This window comes from Anolis sagrei, chromosome 1 (assembly GCF_037176765.1).
Source record: "Anolis sagrei isolate rAnoSag1 chromosome 1, rAnoSag1.mat, whole genome shotgun sequence".
Classification (NCBI taxonomy): Eukaryota; Metazoa; Chordata; class Lepidosauria; order Squamata; family Dactyloidae; genus Anolis; species Anolis sagrei.
In genome coordinates this window covers 61782891-61802818 of record NC_090021.1, presented here as the reverse complement: position 1 = coordinate 61802818, position 19928 = coordinate 61782891, and the positions used below count along the sequence as shown (strand labels likewise).

Here is a 19928-nt window from a genome sequence, read left to right as displayed (position 1 = left end):
TGCTGAGTTGCTGAACTTGTTGACTGAAAGGTTGGTGGTTTGAATCCGGGGAGCAGGGTGAGCTCCCACTGTTAGCCCCAGCTTCTGCCAACCTAGCAGTTCAAAAACATGCCAGTGTGAGTACATCAATCCTTGGCGGGAAGGGAATGGTGTTCCATGCAGTCATGCTGGCTACATGACCTTGGAGATGTCTATAGACAACACCAGCTCTTCAACTTTGAAATTTAGATGAGCACCACCCCCCCAGAGTCAGACACAACTAGACTTAATGTCAGGGGAAACCTTTACCTTTACTTATCTGAAAATTACATTAACTTGAATGATTACTTTTACTAAACAAATTAAATACTACATAGACTGAGTGCTTTGATGTTGGTGGTATGAATGTATAGTGCACAGTTTTATCTGTAATAGCCACAAAGCTTTTGTACATAAAAAATCTTCTTTTCCCTGAAGGTTCAATGAACATGAAATGTAGTCTTAGTAAAACTAAAGATGAAAAAGAATAGAGAAAAAACAGTGCTTATTGTCCTGGGCATTTTAAATATGCAACAAAGGACTGACTGGGAGTGATGTTGGAAAGTGATGTGGGACAACTTGAGTTCAATAATGGAAGGTTGGCAGGATGTAAATGTATAATTTAATGAGGACTAGGGAAGAAAACCCTAAGTAAAGTGCATTACTAGTCACATTAAAAAATAAAACCAGGGTTGTACCAGTTTGCAACTTTCTCAAAGCATGTATCATAGGAATAAAATGGCATTACTGCTAAATTATTAAACGGAAGAAGGAAGGGGGAGTGGTACTGCACCCAAAGAAGTGTGTTCATAGCCATGAAATCTCATGCAAAAATAAAATCGGCTACCACATTTTACTCCTCCTTTTTATGGTTGCAAGAGACTAACACAGCTCATTCTATTAAATTATTAAGCAACCAATTATGAGAAACAATTTCTGTTCAATCCACATTCCCCATCATTAAAAAACAGACATAATAGAAAACTATATACAGGCAGTCCCCAAGTCACGAACAAGATAGGTTCTGTAAGTTTATTCTTAAGTTGTTTGTGAGTTGGAACAGATACATTTAAAAGTGTAACTCCAGCCAGATATAGATAGATCAACAGATAGATAGATAGAAAGATAGATAGAGATATATAGATAGAGATATATTCATGCAAGCATGCTTTTGATAACATAGGGAAGAATGAACACCCCGTTATGTTTGTTTTGCTATTTGTGCCCCTGTTCAGGAGATTTCCCTTCACTTTCTGTCCCTGTAATAATTGGATTTTGAAAAATTTGGTTTGTTGTGGAAACAAGGATTGGTGAGGAAGTTCCAGGGGAGACATTTTTTCCTTATGAAAAATCTTCCAGGGTAGATTTCTCTCCCTTCCTGATGTCTCAGTGCCATTTGTAACTATGAGTCATTTGTAAGTCAGATATTTGTAACCTGGGGACTGCCTGTACAAGATATGAGATTGATCTACGGAGACCGCAAAATCCAAGTTCGTTCCCCTAACTCCGAAAACCTCAGTCTGCTTCTCTGATCGTCCCAATTTAGGGCAAACTATCTGAATGGGTTCTCTCTCTCTCTCTCTCTCTCTCTCTCTCTCTATATATATATATATATATATATAAACCCAATGGGTATTTATCCTCTTATTCATTTCCATTTTTGGCAAGAAGTCAGAAAAAAAAATGTATTTTCCAAAACAATAAAATATTTTAACTCACACCTCTTAAGTATTCCAATTGTCATAAAATATGCACTTTATGCTCAAAATACCAACCTTATTTGGAAATAAACAGGCAAGTTCCACTTATCATTAAAACTCTGGTATGATGGATGCAACCTCAATCTTTTCACGCTGGCTTGTGAACCACATTGCCGCTCAAATTTTCGTACAAAATCCATGCTTATAGTGTATTTCTGAAAATTAAGTTACATGAGAAATTTCATTAAAAGAAGAATACTAGCACAGCACGGTGCTATCTGCCTAGTATCTTCCTTTACAATAATGGGAGCTGGTATCATTCAACTCATTTGTTATTTATTATTTTATTTATTTACTGTATTTGTATACCGCCTTTCTCAGCCAATTGGCGACTCAAGGCAGATTCCAACAAATCAGTATACATAAAACATAATATAGACAAGAAACATTAAACAGTATAAGACATCACAAAAGCAATAAAAACAACATCATCAGCGTCTCATTATTCTCAAGCATTGTCCAATTCCATTGTCAGGTCATTTGATTTCCTATATTAGCTACTCTGTATTTGTAAACGCTTGCTCGAATAGCCACGTTTTAACTTGCCTCCGAAATGTCAAGAGGGAGGGAGCACATCTAATCTCCCTAGGGAGGGTGTTCCATAGCCGAGGGGCCACCACTGAGAAGGCCCTGTCTCTCGTCCCCGCCAAACGTGCTTGTGACAAAGGTGGGACCGAGAGCAGGGCCTCCCCAGATGATCTTAAAGTCCTCAGGGGAGATACGTTCGGACAGGTAAGTTGGGCCAGAACTCATTGTTCCTAGTGAAAAACCAAAAATATTATTTCCAGTATTAATCCTTTTTACTATAAACTCCAGGGAGTTAACTAAGATCAGTATGTTGGTTTACAAAGACAACTGAGTGATGACAAAAGACCTGCACGTAACTCTGTTTCCACTATTAGTCTAACTCACTCAACTACTTTAATTATTTTTCTTCAGGGTATCTTTTTAATTTTTGTTTATCTCTTTGTAAATTTTATAGAACCTTTCACATAGTCATAGTAAAGATTTTCCATTAGCTAGAAGGCAAAAACCCTGGTTTTGAGGCAGACCAAATGATGCTTATTCAGGATAACCTAAATGTTACTAAATACAGGGTTAGTCAAAATGCATAGGCCAATAAGCCATTCAATTGAATGGCTTATTGGCCTATGCATTTTGACTAACCCTGTATATTTACTTTTATTTCATTTGTACTTTCTGTTGACATTGCAAACTATGACAAGGTTGCCAGTGGCTAAAGTTGAGAATCTGATATTAAACCTGCTTTTCCCAATACAGTGTTCCCTCGCTACTTAGTGGTTAGCTTTTCGCAGACTTGCTGTTTCGCGGGTTTTTGCCTCCCAGTTTATGAATGGCTGCCGTTGCCCAGAGCGGCGTTCTAATTCCGTCTCCTGGCAATGATGGAGTGTGGAAGGGGGTTTTACCCTCCCCATAGGGTGAGGGACAGCCAATCAAGAGAGATTGCAAAGCAAAGCAGAGATAGCTAGCAAAAAAAAAAAAAAAAAAAAAAAGGTGCGCAGTGCCTATAAATCTCTCCTCACTTCTGCCTCACCCTTGGAACACAATATACATCTATAGCATCCCTACTTTGCAGATTTTCAATTTTCACAGGTAGTCCTGGAACATAACACCCGCGATAAGTGAGGGAACACTGTATATCTTTTATGTAAAGAACTGCCCCAATTGCTTTAGAATACCAAAGATGTGATTAATCAAAACTTACCTCATGAAAGGCATCTGGGTTTCCAGGATTAAACAGGGATGGCAATTTAACTTCTAAACCACGAACAAACTCTGGCCACACAGAATTTACCAAAAAATCATATCCAGGAACAGTATTCCCCTTTTCACTGCAAGATTAAGTGGAGATTTTTCTTAGAAATGCTTTGAACAAAGAGAACAGAATCAGAAATAGATAGGCTTTGTTTTTGTTAGTTTAGAAACAGAGATGACAAAGGAAATCCTTGATAGGACAAGTTTACATGACAAGAAACCCATTTACCAGTATAATATGAAAGATAAACATTTAGGGATTAAGGGAACTGAAATGTTAGTGAAACATGAAGCCAGTTGAAGAGCACCACAATTCCTGGTTAACTAGAAAAGTATTTCTGTAATCTCTAGAGCTACATCCTAAATGCTAATACTTGCAGTAGGCAATAGCATTAATAACCCAGTTGAAAGCAGTTAATTAAATTTAGTTGGCCTGAATAAATTTTATTGCAATATGCATTAAGCACATGTTTAAGAAGACAGTAATATAAAATAAAGTGTGCATTAATCAGACATACAGTTCAATGAGACAGTAATCTCTTATGAGAATTCCTTTTTTTAAAGATAAATTAGGAAACGATATTTTCTAACAGCTAGCATTTGGGGCCTGTTTTTGCGGATTTAGTTCTCAACTAAAATAAATAGGAGTTCTCTATGCTTGCTCTAAAAGAGTGGTTCTCAACCTTCCTAATGCCGTGACCCCTTAATACAGTTCCTCATGTTGTGGTGACCCCCCAACCATACAATTATTTTCATTGCTACTTCATTACTGTAATTTTGCTACTGTTATGAATTGTAATGTATCTGATATGCAGGATGTATTTTCATTCACTGGACCAAATTTGGCACAAGTACCCAACATGCCCAAATTTGAATACTGGTGAGGTTGGGGGGGGGGGGGGTTTGATTTTATCATTTGGGAGTTGTAGTTGCTGGGATTTATTGTTCACCTACAATCAAAGAGCATTCTGAACTCCACCAATGATGGAATTGAACCAAACTTGGCACACAGAACTCCCATGATCAACAGAAAATATTGGAAGGGATTGGTGGGCATTGACCTTGAGTTTTGGAGTTGTAGTTCACCTACATCCAGAGAGCACTGTGGATTCAAACAATGATGGATCTAGACCTAACTTGGCACGAATACTCAATATGCCCAAATGTGAACACTGGCAGAATTTGAAGAAAACAGACCTTGACATTTGAGAGTTGTAGTTGCTGGGATTTATCAATCACCTACAATCAAAGAGTATTCTGAACCTCACCAACTATAGAACTGAGCCAAACTTCCCACACAGAACCCGTATGACCAATAGAAAATACTGTGTTTTCTGATGGTCTTTGGTGACCCCTCTGACACTCCCTCATGACCCTACTCAGGGGTCCCAACCCTCAGGTTGAGAAACGCTGCTCTAAAACCATGAACACAGATACTTAGAATCAGGACGATTATGTGATTTTAAGAACTGATGTAATGATTTTAGATGTTTTAATTCTCTGTTTTTAATGTACATATTAATTAATTGTATGTTATTTTAAGGCACTGAATTGTTGTCGATATATGAGGCCACTCTGAGTCCAGCTCAGGGTTGAGAAGTGCAGGACACAAATATGGTAAATAAATAAAGAAATGGATCCTAAGGGGACTCAGAGGGTGCATATATCAGAGTCATTTTTAATGGAGTAACCAATTGTAATTAATTATAACTTCTGGTAGTCTGTGGCACTTACAACAGATTTGCCACTAGGGTTATCAGTCACCAGCACCTCAACAGTAAATAAGAGTAACTGGCATTTAATATGGACAAAGCTGGGTACTTTTGATACTTAAAGCTGGGTACTTTTGATGTTCATAAAAGGGAGGAAGAAACCACAACCTTCTGTGCACTATTTTTGATGTGGTTTTGTCCCCATAGTAATAAACTAAAAAATATCCAACAGTTATTTGCACCACAGTCAAGCTTACAGCTTTCTAGGAGTTCCATAACATTTACTATCTTAACTTCAGATTGGCTTTATAGCTCCTTAAATCCTCTCCAACTTTTCCTTTCCTGATGATAGCCTTTATGGCAACAGCTGGGTATCTTGGAAGACTCGCTATATTTGCTATACAAATATGTATAAGAAGAACAGCTGTGGATTTTATATTCCTTAGATAAAAGATTTGGGGCTGTTTTTTCCTTTGTATTAATAGAAGCAAGCAAGAATACCAACAGAATTTTTCAAAACAAGTTGTAGCACAAATATGGCATCAAGGTTCCAATGGATTTAGAAATATTTAGACTATTTTTTTCTGCATTGCTGTGAGTTTTCCTGGGTGTATGACCATGTTGCAGAAGCATTATCTCCTGATGTTTTGACCACATCTATGTCAGGCATCCTCAGAGGTTGTGAGGCCTGTTGAAAACTAGGCAAGTGAGGTTTATATATCTGTGGAATAGCCCGGATGGGAGAAAGAACTCTTGACTGTTTGAGGCAAGTGTGAATGTTGCAGTTGGCCACTTTGATAAACATTTAATAGCCTTGCAACTTCAAAGCCTGGCTATTCTATTCTTCTTTGATGGTAAACAGAAACATTCTCAAGTTATTAGCACATCCCTAGAACAACCATTCACAACATTTAATTGGGGTGGGGGAGGCTGTGTTACCTTGGAATACTTCCGCCTGTTACTTCACGCAAGAGACGGCAATGGAGAGGAACAAACTCCAGCAATCTATTGTACATGGTCTGAAGACCATTAGGATGAGACTGAACATATTGTTCTACAATCACCTGTCAAAAGAATTTAGTATCAGAGTAGAACACCAGGCAAGAACAGAACTGAAATGCAAAATAATAATAATAAACCCATCTTGCATCGACAACCCAGTCAATAATTACTGTATTCACAAATCTTACAATTATTTTACATGCAATATTAAATGTATGTGCAATAAACACTCTTCAAAGATTATTAAGCAGAGGCCACTTTAGATCTAGTGGTAAATATCAACTGACCTCGTTTCTATTCTAATTTACCTGTGATAGTTATTTCTGAGGAGTCAGAAAAAGCAACACAGAGCATAATGTACTTTCTCGAATCAGTTACAACCAGTTTCACTTACCTCATCTACATAAGGTTTCACAAGCACTTCACCAACTAATGCCTCAGCATCCCGTGTTTTGTCTATTGTTGCATAGGTCCGCAAACAGTGACGTATTATATCAATGTTAGAACTCTGAAGACCTTCTAAAAGCAGCCCTTCTAAGGATTGCTGCAGCATTGCCGTTATTCCAACTATACGCTATAGATTTTTTTAAAAAAAGCAAAGATATTTTTAGTTGAACTACAGTCAGGAAGGCCTACTAATTTGTTATATAAGAGCTGCATGACAATACTTGCCACAATAACCAACGTTAGGTTAGATTCTAACATAAAAATAGCCAAAATCAATCCAGATGGGCTATCACTGTATAACTATACAAATAATCACATTCCTTGAGCATTTAAAGTAACTGAACTTCATTGAATAGTTCTGAGTTACTATTACATTTACCAACAGCGGGGGGGGGGGGGGGGAAATATATTGATGGAAACAGGAGTGCTTATTCCAACAATTTTGAATAGTTTAAAACTTGACTGTCAATTGTACCCTCAATAAAATGGATTATTTGTCAGTCTGGTTTGGAAAATAACAGTAAATATGAATGCTGTAGGAGAAGACCCGTGAGGATATATCCAGCCTGTGGGCCTTAGTTTTCCCATACCTGGTCTAAATGCATGGATTCCAACTAGAGTAGAACCACTGAGTTAATGGATTTTACATAAATACTGACTTAGTAAATTCTCATCAATTAAAGAGGTTTATTCTCAAGTAGGGCTAACAATGTTGTTTAGGCCAAAATAATAAAGATACAGAGACAGGACGAATTACCATCTTAGAATAAAGCAACCAAATCAAACCGATCATCCAAGGCTTATATAAAATTCAAGTCAATTAAGATGCCTGGGTAGGGAACAAATAATTTCTTCTGATGCTCCAAATTTCTTAGGGTCCAGCTATATAGAAGATGCAGATTGTCCAGGTAATTGGGTTCCTGGTTCCAAGTTTATAATCTTCTCGCTAACATAATTATGAACTAGCTGCAATTTGTGTACTATTTTGAAGGCAGAAACATAAAACTATGTTTTGGTAGTCTAAGTAGGAAGATATCAAGGTTTCAGTAATGTATCATCCAAAGCTGATAGAAAACATTTCTAGGAACAGAAAGCACGCTTAATGCCATACTGGATCAAAAGAGATCCCCAAACTGCAATTGGTTTCAGAGTTGTTTACTATTTACTCAAGAGAACCATCAGCTGGTACCATTAAACCATGTTTAAATACATTAATTCACTGTAAGATCCACCTAAAACAGAAAACATTATTATTGCAAGTTTACAAAATAAAAATAAAACAAAGCAACATACTTACTGGTTTAAGCTTGTCTAAAAGTGGCATTCCTTTGCTCTGTACCGCATGAAATTGTAATTGATTGAATTCTGTAGCAACTCTCTCTAAAACTTGTCCAGTCAGAAGAGGACTTGCAGAAGAATTGAAACATGAGGATATAGTTTTAATATTCAGTGACATCAGTCAATCTAAATCTCTCCACAGCCTCCCTCTAAGCCATTCCCAATATTCTACTTCATAACCTTTAGCACTTGAACATGCACATCAAATTCAATCTACAATAAGGCTAAGCTATTAGAAAGGGTATGTTTTGAATTTTAATGATTGACGTTATCATGGCATGGAAGACATTTGGACCATGCTGTTATTGTGTTCCCTTCAGGTGCCTCTCCTTTTTTTAGATGTAAACAAATGACCCCCCCCCCCCCAAATACATTCAAAGACATCAAAAATGTACTCAAGCACAGTATTTTAGATGCAGAAAGGGCAACTAAAATACTTATAATAGGGGACCCATGGATTATGCAATATGTCTCTATTTTAACCAGGTTGATTGAATCAATCTCCAAGGGAAAAAAACATACAAATAAATAAATGAAAAGCCACAACAACAACAACAACAAACACCCCAATTTCAACAGGATTATCACTTTCCAGTGCCATACCTGCTTACTTCTGATGATGATGATGGTGACGACGACTCTTTTGAATTTTGTGAATGTAGAATTTTCTCAATCTTCTCAACTGATTTAATAACTTGAATAAGTCTCAGGACACACATCTGTTTTTAAAAACAAATAAAAATTTCTAAAATTGAACCTGAACAATTTTCAACTGCAGGTAATTTGGGAAACCATTCAACACAATGACGATATATAAGTGTGCATAACCCGACTTCATGTGTAAGTCAATGATAGGTTGGGGGACAAAATTAAGAATTTTCATATGACCTGTGGGTAAGTCAAGTATTAACTCTTATCAAAAATGGACCCTTGCTGTACTTCCTTGGTGTTTGAATATCCCCAAACTAAGGTCTGGGGGCTGCATATGGCGCTTCAAGGTCATTTACCCTGCCCTCGCTCAGGGTCAACCTAAGTCCGAAATGACTTGAAAGCACACAACTACAACCCTAGCTCATCAGCCAAAAGTAGGCCACATGTCCCATTGAAATACTAATAAGTTTATATTTGTTAAAATTGTTATTCATCTTAATTATTGTTTTAAAGTGTTTTTGCACTACAAATAAGATATGTACAGTATGCATAGGAATTCATTAATGTTTTTTTCAAATTATAATCTGGCCCTCCAATAGTTCGAGGGACTGTGACCTGGTCCTCTGTCTAAAAAGTTTGAGGACCCCTGGTATGGGAATTCAAAAAGGCCAGAAGCAATGCCACAGTGTAAAGTGTAGAAGGCGGAAGGGGTCAATGTTTCACAGGAGGGGCCAAGATCTTGCCTTTTATCACTCTACTTAGAAAATGCTTTTTTTTAGATAGATAAGAATTAATGTACAGTATTTATGGCTAAGTTTTACTAAACATTTTAGACATACATGAATGTGTATATATGTTTAAAAATGTGTGGTATGGCACACACCCTGAAATATATTCCACGTTTAAAGCAAGCCTCACTTGAAAAAATATACAAATAGTAAGAACATTAGCTACCTAACTTTTCCATTTGCTTTGCTAGAAAGAATGGCCAAGGTATCCACCCACCACCCTGAAACTGTTTATTTTAATAGGATATACATATTAAACTTTTATTGCCCCCTTTGTCCTCATTGTACAGAAAATGCAAACAGTAATGCATTTGTCCTTAGTACCTTTTTCCTTCTGATATCTTCCTGTTTAGACAAACGTTCATCAATTGCATTAATTCCTTCACTGACACAGGACTTAAGACTCTGGAAAAGATTGAAAGCGTAAACTTCCCAAGGAGAATAAAATGCAGTCTTTGCGTATCACTTCAAAAACCAAAATTAGGGTAAAAACAATGGTATTTAATTATATTTTTAAAGCCAAATCTAATGTGGAAGACACCATCTGTATGATCTCAGCTGAAACTCTGTCCTCTACACAAATAGCTGCAGGTTGTGTCATAGTAACTGCAAATCCAATCTATCCTAGATTGTATTGGAAAGAAGAATACACGAAAATGTAGAACAGATGAAAAGAAGTTTCAGAGCAGAGCTAGGAGGCCAGCCATTTCAAGATGACAAAGTCAGGAGTACTCTGGCCAACTGATAGTATCAACTGCTGGCACATCTATTTGCCTATGAGATTTATCAATGGCTCTTTTCAATAATTAATTTAGCAATATAGATGCTGAATATATCCTGAAGTGACATTACAGAAAAACTTAATGTTTTATGTCAAATAAAAAAAGTAATGCAAAGTTACCCATTTCAGAATGCTGGCCAATAGCAAAGAGAGGATGGAACTATACTATGGTCTACCATGTCACTCTGGGTTTGATGTGTCCTATAGTGATAATCCAACACAACTAACCTAATATAAAACCTAATTTTTAAAAAGCATACATTTTTTTCTCCATGTCTTGGTTTTTAGGCCTGTTCCTGGGGTTATTTGGGGACCTGATTCAGAAAATTGCATTGGAGAGATTGCATCAACTTTTGTTTCTTACATATGGCTATTATGGTTTTCTATGGACGAGCAGATGAAGACTAGTATATGACATATGTTCTGTATCTCAAAAACTAGATTTGATAAGAGAAAACTGATGTCATATTTTGAATCAGCAGGAAAAAAATATACCCAGAAATAATACAATTGTCTGGTTGATACTGACACGATAAATAAATAAAATAAAACCCAGAAACAGATCTAATATTTGAGGCACCAAAATGTGTGTTGCACAGTGATAGGCTTTAGACATTTTAGGCAGCAGGTGCACTCTGCCATTTTGCTTGAAAGCATGAGTTATGCAGAATTTAACCTGCACAAATACCCTTATAAATTTCCAAAATGTAACTGATGAAAAGAGAGTACTAGTTCCTAGGATACTAAGTACATTGGTAATAAAAGATCTAGGAAAAACCAACTAGAAAAGAGAGGTAGTGACAAACTGTAGAAAAATTAAATACAAGAAAGTTCAGTTCAAAGATGAGTAAAAAGGAAGCTTTCAATGCACTGTTCAAATGTAATCTAGAGAGTCTTCCCAAAGTCAGAAATGTCCTAACATCTAGAAATTACATTAGTTATTTCCATGCATGAATATGCATATTTATTTGAATATAATTCCATATTTTATTACTTCAAGTTCATGAAGTGATCCACCTCATATTGGACTTTTCACTACTTAATAGTACTTCCTATTTTAGTATCATCTTAATTAATCTCTTCCTAAAGCATTAAAAAGTTTATTTTGAGCTCGTTCTTCTTGTATCCTTCAAGTTACTTTCTCAAAAAGCAAAGCAATTACTTTTCACACCTAAGAATAAAATTCAGAATACTTAAGATATTTTAGTTTTTAAAAGCCTTCCTCATCAGTATAGCATATATTATGAACATATGTAGAAACAACACATCCATTTCTAGCAAGACACACATCCGCACTAACACCCCATGGAGGTGTCTGCTCAGATGAAGGATGAAACAAAAATATTGTTGTTTCACAACTCACTACATACAGACCAGGTAATCTAAGTGCATTGGCACACCATGATGAACAGGAGCAGGCATATTTGTCATTAATGAACAACAAATTGACATTTTGTTCTATGGCTAATTTATTGTGTTATTTGGCAGTGGCAGCTTTCATTTTCTGGATTGTTCCCTTCAATAGCCATAGAAAGTATCCAGGGCTGATTCATTGAGAGGAAACAAACAAATGAAAGGAAGTTGTGCACTAGAAGACAACACAGTAAACAAATCATGGGGCAAAACTTCATGGCCCATTTAGTATTCCCACAGGGATATTTCTTTATGCCTGGCATTTTTAATATAATTGTTGTTATTTGCATTTAGCCTGACTCTCTATCATGACCATCTTTTAGGATTTTCTTTGCAAGATTTATTCAGAGGATGTTTCCTCTTTTCTCAGAAAAAGAGTGTGTGACTTGAACAAGACCACTCTGAAGGATTCCATGTCTAAGTATGGACTTAAACCTTGATCTTTAAGCATCCTTGTCTAACACCCAAACTACTACATCATGAACTCTGCACAGTGGAGGCTAGAAATGGAAATTTAGATAGTTTGGGATGATACAAATCAGACATTTGTTATAGTTATTATGTCACTGCTACTATAACTTTAAAGAGCCAGTATATGTAATAAGATTTAATGTTTATATTGGAAAGTGTTTATTGTACTTTTAAAGGTTGTATATTATTTGATGTCATGGCCTATGGCTGGTACAATAAACAATTCATTCATACATACATCATGGACGCCTTTTGGATATTTTTTTTTACCCATTAGCAAATAAAAAAGCAAAATTCAAAACAAAAACAAGAACTAGACATACTACAGATACTACTGCATTCAATCAATACTATAGTTAATTAAAAAGACAAAGCATAAGAAAGTCAAATTTCTGGCGTGAAGTCTCATTACAAAATCTTTAGCCTAGGAAATTTCTGTTTGGTCTGCCTATCACATTCCAATTTTCTGGACTATTGTTTTGCTGTTAAATTAAAATCTATTTGAATAGAATAATCTCTAAGATGCTATTCAAACTCCAGCTTAGCTTTTAGAGAAGCCATCTGCTTGAAAAGCAGTATTTAAAAGAAGGTACCACTCAATTTACATGGCCATGTTCCCTGGTAATGTGGACAGGTTTACAGGCTGCATTAAATAAATAAACTATTGAAAAACAAGCTATTTGCTCTTCTAGAAAAGAATAATTTAGTAAACAGCTTTAGAAGCCAACTGATATTATTTAAGCCAAAGGCTGAACAACAGCCTTTGGCTTGAATAATAAACCTTTTTGCAAAACCCATTGAGTAAACAGCAGCAATTTTGTAGGACGTTTAGAAGGCAGCTTATTTCAGAACATACCATAACTTCCTCTCGCAGCTGTCCCAAGGGTACCGAAAGCTGATTAAGGGCCTTGTCCATGCCAACCTGAAGAAATTACCAACACACACAAATATATACATATATATTTAATAGACAACTAAGATAAATCATTATTTGTGGAATTGTACTTGCATATTAAAGTTTTGCAGAAATTGGCTACCATAGCTAAAACTATAGGAAAGGCAATCAAAAGATACTAACATGCAATGTCCAAGAACTGACTACAATCCTGCCTGAAAATATGCGTGAATAAGGCTTCGTAAACACCAACTATTTTTTGTTTTTGCATTTATATTGAACCATATTTCTAGACTTTTAATGAGAGAGAGAACTGGATCTAAACCAAGGAGACCAAATTCATTGGGTCAGAGGAATTCACTGGTTATATCTACTTGTCACAGAAAGCCCAATGGGAAGCCACAATTAATGTAGTTGATCACAGGTTCTTTTAGATTTCTGTGTAAATTTTGTTGCTAAGCAACTAAAAACGTTCTTATATAAAATATATATCTCATATCCTACGTAAGAAATCTGGGTTTAAACAATGTAATATTAGAGCACTAACAATTTAGAACAATAAAAGAATGAACTTTCTAAAAATGCACTGTAGATTCTCTCTAGTTTGTTGGAAGAAAAACAGAGAAGAGTAGAAGTTGTACTTGCTTTCATACAACAAAACATACTCTGTGGTTTGTCAGTTTTCTAAGTTGGAAAGCAGGATGAGTAGACCAGAGTTCCCATGGATCTCTGGCTTACTGTGTCATGCAAACATTTTCAGAGCATCCTGAACAGTAGAGAATAGAAAAGGAGCACCCAGTTGGAATCAAATTCATCATATGGAAGCAAAATATATTACTGATCATTGGTGGGTTCTTTAAAAGACCAGGATTAAAAAGCAGCTCAGGTTTTTTTTTATTTATTTATCACATCACATTTATTTCATTTGGTTTATTTATATGCTCAAATGAGTCTGCAACCAATCATATCCTTGTCTAAAACCTTCTGTATGGTATCAAGTGCTCCCTTTAGAATCTTGCAGCACATAGAGGACATACTGGAATAGATACAATATACAGGATAATAAAGCTGTAGCTTAAGCACAGATAAAGCATCCATTTTGAAAACTTACCAGATTGGTGGAAAGATTAACAAAGTCTGCATAATCCTTGTTTATGAGCTCTACCATGGCAGTTTTTAGTAGCTTATAGTAGAGCTCAAGATCATCGCGAAGTTCTTCCAATTGAACACGTTTTCTGCATTCCGACACAAAATGATCGACATCAAAATTTGGCTGCATAAAAAACAGATGAAAGAAACAATGGTTTAAGAAATAATCAAACTCCTAAATTGTAATTCTGAGTAAACTAGTTATATGCTTATCTAACATTCAAATAATGTTAGCTGCATGGTAACGGTGCTCCATGCAGTCATGCCGGCCACATGACCTTAGAGGTGTCTACGGAGAACGGCGGCTCTTCGGCTAAGAAATGGAGATGAGCATCAATCTCCAGAGTGGGACACGACTGGGCTTAATGTCAAGGGAAAACCTTTAACTAATGTTCAAATGTATCTGAAGTCAAAGAATAAAAGTGATGGGTGGTAAAATACAAACAATGCCCATTGGCCAGAAATGCTTGCATTCTAAGTACCACATGAAAAGTAACTTCTGAGTAGATCAATCCTGAATGGGATTAATAGGGGAGGGAAATGGAGGACCACCTTCTGAAAGTCTTTCCACCTTGAAATTTTTTTCCCATCTGCCTTCTATAACTTAAGAAAAGTTCTCCCTTTAATTGGTGCCAAAGTATCTACAAACATCAACCTGAGATTATCTCAAGCAAAGGTCCTAATCCTGAGTCTCACAGGGGAATGGGGCCAAGTCTGATATTGTTTATATTCTTACTTACTGAGTTATCCATGAGTGCACTAGTATCCTCTACAGTGCTCCTACCCATTACCCATCAATATAAATATTCCCTATTGATGAAATGGCACATTTGCCTCATGGTGGAAAATCCAAGGAGGTTAGGATTGCACTGTTTTTGAGCAAGGCCTAAAACACTTGCATTGCTAAATACCAAATAATACCAAATAAACACCTGCAGTTTCAGTATACAGTCCCAGCACTCCTAGAAATAAATTCAAAGAGTCATATTCAACATTAAATGAAAAGACTGTTGCTTTCCTTTTTACCTACTGCATCTCCCTGCCCCACCCATCTTCTCCTAAGAGATAATACAGTGGTTAGGTCTTATGGTTAAGATTTAATAGGTAATTTCATGAATCCTCTGCTCACAAATGCAGAAAGCCTATGCACAAACTGAGTATGTAACAACTTATTCTTAGCATATTGATCCCAGATGACAAGGGGTCCTTTTTGTTCCAAGGCTTTATATTGGCAGGTACAAAAAGTACTCTAATGGCAAAAATCAACAGATTTCTAAGAATTTTTTCTCACTGTTGTTTTTGTTGTCTTTGAATCTTGGGGACATTGTTTACAAAGCTTCAAGTATCAATACTATAGAACTCTTACATTGTGTATCTAGTTCTGTGTGAATTTTTCACAACATTGGACTGTTGTGGACTAAAATGCCCTCTCCTGGTGCATGAGGACTAAGAACACCTGCTTTTCAAAAGTCTTACATAATGAGTACATTTTGACATCAGAACAGCTTCCCAGTTTGTTTAGCTACTTTCCCACCACTTCAGCTTGTGTTTCCAAAAGTAAGTACAACATGCTGACTTGTTGCAATTGTGTAAATTGCCCTTTTTATTGCCTAGTTCTTTAAATAAAGCTCTTTTTTTAACCTTGGCAAGACTGATTTTGCAATTGAGCATTACTTGCATCACAATCCTGATATTAACCTATTTCCAGTACAGTTTGAGTATCCCTTATCCAAAATTCTTGGCTCCAGAAATATTTTTTTTATTTTGTTATATCGTCATATATACATACACACACATAATCAGATACAGTGGGGGGGGGGGGGGGGAGTATTTAGTCAGATACCAATTGTACAAGTTCTCCCACTTAAAAAGATGAGAGAGGCCTGTAATTGACATCATAGGTAGACCACAACTATGAGAGACAACATGAGAAAACACATCCAGAAAATCACACTGTCTGATTTTTATCGAATTTATTTGCAAATTATGGTGGAAAATAAGTATTTGGTCCATTACAAAAACTCATCTCAATACTTTGTTATATATATTATATATATATTGGCAATGACAAAGGTCAAACGTTTTCTGTAAGTCCTCACAAGGTTGGCACACACTGTTGCTGATATGTTGGCCCATTCCTCCATGCAGATCTCAAGAGCAGTGATGTTTTAGGGTTATCGCTAAGCAACATGGACTTTCAACTCCCTCCAAAGGTTTTTATAGGGTTGAGATCTGGAGACTGGCTAGGCTCCTCCAGGACCTTGAAATGGGCCACTCCAGGACCTTGAAATGCTTCTTATGGTTAATTATTGTATTGTTTTTAAGTGTTTTTTGCACTACAAGTAAGATATGTGCAGTGTGCATAGGAATTCATTCATGCTTTTTGAAATTATAATCCGGCCCTCCAACAGTTTGAGGGACTGTGGCCTGGCCCTCTGTTTAAAAAGTTTAAGGATCCCTGCCTTTGGACACCAAACAGTTCTTACGTTTCCATAGCATTGGGCCACAGCAGTTAAAGTGGCAACAAACTGAATTAATTCTACAGTGCAGATGAGTCCTCAATCAATGAAGCCATGGCTCCGAGTCTGCAAAACCTTGAGGATGGAGTTACTTGGAGATCTCTAATTCACAGTTGAACTCAGTTTGACAGCGGTGAACAACAAGCGCTGATTGCAAAATCCCATTTTCAGGTTTGATAGACAGCACTGTGTGGGAGGGGAAATATGACAAGCAAGGGGCTAAGCTATAAAATCCCAATTTGACGTTTGACAGGCGCATGGCGGGGCAAGAAAAACGTGAAGAGCTAACCAGCAAGCTGCAACACAGGAATATTTTGCAAACCAAACACACACACCCAGAAAAGTGTATAGGTATGTCAAGCATAGATACACACACAGCTATGGCATACTGAACAGCTAGAGTGATGTCATTTCATATATCAACAGTTTCCTTGAATGGATTCCATGATAGAGATCAGGCATAGGCAAACTTGGGCCTTCCCTCCAGGTGTTTTGGACTTCAACTCCCACTATTCCTCACAGCCTCAGGCCTTTCCCTTTTGCCCCTCAGCCGCGGCTGAGGGGCAAAAGGGAAAGGGCCTGAGGCTGTGAGGAATGGTGGGAGTTGAAGTCCAAAACTGCTGGAGGGAAGGCCCAAGTTTGCCCAGGCCTGCCCCCCTCTCCCTCAAAGTGTCAGCTGCCTGTCATGGGGCTGGGCCTAAGAGGCACCTCCTGGCTCTGCCCTCCCCCTCCTCACCTTCAGGAACTCGTCCTTATCGAAGCAGAGGTGCCCGGGCCCCCGAGGCAGGTTCATACTCCGCGCCTCCATGGCTGCCAAGCAGGGAGAGCGCCCAGCTCCGGCCACGTCTGCGCCCAGCTCTGCCTCGGGCCCGGCGCCTCCGATGACGCAAAAGGGACGCGCCGAGGCCGCACGCTTCCGCCAGCACCTCCAACGTCCGCCACTGCGAAGAGATCGGGAAGCGGGCGCCTCCTGCGCTCGCGGGCGGCCCCTCGCGGCCTCCTAGAGTACTGCAAGCGCCGGGGAACCAACTAACACCTGACCTGGCAATGGTGTGTCCCTCTTTCTGCCTATTTCTCTCTACCTATACTGCCATGCAATGCATTATATGGCAGTATAGATCCAGCCTGTGTGTTCGTTCCTGGGGGCTTGGAGTGGAAATCATCTATCGGACAGATGGCAAGCTGTTTAACCTCAGCGGACTGAAAGCCAAAACCAAAGTTACAATAACATCTGTTATAGAACTCCAGTATGCTGATGACAACGTTGTCTGTGCGTATTCAGAAGATCTACAAGCTTCCAAACAGTTTTCAAAGGCAACCTCACATAGAGCGTGTTGCAGTGGGCTATACAGGTTGTATCTCAATTCAATTAATCACATAGAATGACTATTGGTAGGTGCAGAAACTATACCATTTTGAAATGAAGAGTAACCTGAAACCTTATATAATAATAATAATAATAATAATAATAATAATAATAATTTATTTATGTCCCACCCTATCTCCCCAAGGGGGCTCAGGGCGGTTAACAAGTATTGGCAAATATTCAATGCCATAAAAACTAGACTGAGACATAATAACCCACCCAACCCTGAGAAGAGCAAACCACTGACCACCTGCTGCAATGCAACCTGAGCCCTGCTACATGCACAATGGAGGACCTTCTTGCAGCAACACCGGAAGCACTCCAAGTGGCCAGATACTGGTCAAAGGACATTTAACCATCTACCAAACTCACAAGTTTTGTATTTGTCTGTTTGTTTGCTTTCTGTTTGAAATGTAATATAATGGACTGGTTGCTCTGACACGACAAATATATAAATCCACCCAACCCTAACACAAAACAAGCCACATCTACATCAAAAGCAACCACAAATTAACAAGAATTAAATAGTAACATGACAAATATATGATTTTGCAGCTTATATTGGGAAGAAACACTACTGCCAGCCAACCCTTCTGCCTTCTTTCAAGTGAATGCTTATTTGAGAAGCAATAAGAAAGAGTGGGTAATATGTTTCCCACCCCCAAAGCCTTCCCCCCTCCCCTGGATCAATTTATGTTGAAAAAGACATTTTTTCAACAAAAAATCCCCAAAATTCCTTACAAAGTTTTTTTTAAAAGAAGTGAATAGGAATAGGACTGATGACAGGGACAGCTCAGATGACTTGGATTTTCAGCAATGGAACTCTCTGCCCCAGAGTGTTGTGGAGGCTCCTTCTTTGGAGGCTTTTAAACAGAGGCTGGATGGCCATCTGTCAGGGGTGTTTGCAATTTTCCTGCTTCTTGGCAGGGGGTTGGACTGGATGGCCTACAAGGTCTCTTCCAAGTCTATGATTCTATAATTTCCTGATGGAAAAAAGGTTTTTCCTTGACTTAAAATGGTCTGGCATCCCAAGAAATGTTTAAAATGCCCCTTTAGGGCAAAGAGAAAGTTTTTATTTTTTAAAACTTTGGTTTTCCTTATAATAGATAGGGAACTTTTTTGTGAGACAAAGGCAAGGAAAGAGCATATTTCTTTTTTCAGCAGACAGAAAAATATGTCTTGAACTGATGAGTTCTGCAAAAGAAAGAATGAAGAAGAGAAAAATAATTGCACTGGGAAATGTTATCTGAAAGCCATTTGGCTTTTGCTCCTAATGAAACCGGTTGCAGTTCTTTTTTCTCCATACTTTTAATACCTTTGTGATTTCTACAAAGAACTCTATAATGCCAAAAGGTTAGTCATGTGTTCTATAGGTGTTGATTGAAAACTGGAATGATGCCCATTATACCAATTTCTTCTACTTCTTGTCTTTCTTTAAGAGAAATGGACAAAGCAGCGCTCTCTTCTTTTAACCAATATGTCTTATTGTGAATTTATCTATTTGTGATCCTCTAGCATCTTTGAAAATATTATAGAATCCACAAGAGTCCCATAGCATCTTAAAGGCTAGCAGAATTATTGTGGTATACGTTATAACAGAAAAGATAGATAATTAAAAGAAAAAAGAGGGATGGAAATTAAAAGAGTAAGATAGGCAGAAAAGGAGTATGGCAAAATCAACAGGAAGTCACCAAAGCCCGGGCATGAAAGTGACTTAAAGCAGAAGGGCTTGTTGTTGAGCCACGGCACCCCCCCCCCCCCCCCCAATCATTTATGGATTTCAATAAGACTTCAAGTAAGAGATATTATTTTTCCTTTATTTTTAAAAACATTTCCTCTCTT

General features: G+C 37.6%; 1 protein-coding gene across 1 annotated transcript in view; it reads right to left on the bottom strand.

The window, feature by feature from the left end:
- Positions 1 to 17612, bottom strand: part of COG2 (component of oligomeric golgi complex 2) — a 32238-nt gene extending 14626 nt beyond the window's left edge. The window contains exons 1-10 of the mRNA XM_060753799.2: positions 17457 to 17612; positions 14164 to 14325; positions 13014 to 13079; positions 9817 to 9897; positions 8657 to 8772; positions 8013 to 8121; positions 6663 to 6842; positions 6206 to 6330; positions 3505 to 3631; positions 1794 to 1933 (exon numbers count right to left, since the gene is read on the bottom strand). Coding sequence (XP_060609782.2) covers positions 1794 to 1933; positions 3505 to 3631; positions 6206 to 6330; positions 6663 to 6842; positions 8013 to 8121; positions 8657 to 8772; positions 9817 to 9897; positions 13014 to 13079; positions 14164 to 14325; positions 17457 to 17528 — 1178 coding nt within the window. The 5' untranslated portion in view covers positions 17529 to 17612. The remainder of the gene's footprint in view (positions 1 to 1793; positions 1934 to 3504; positions 3632 to 6205; positions 6331 to 6662; positions 6843 to 8012; positions 8122 to 8656; positions 8773 to 9816; positions 9898 to 13013; positions 13080 to 14163; positions 14326 to 17456) is intronic.
- Positions 17613 to 19928: the final 2316 nt, after the last annotated feature.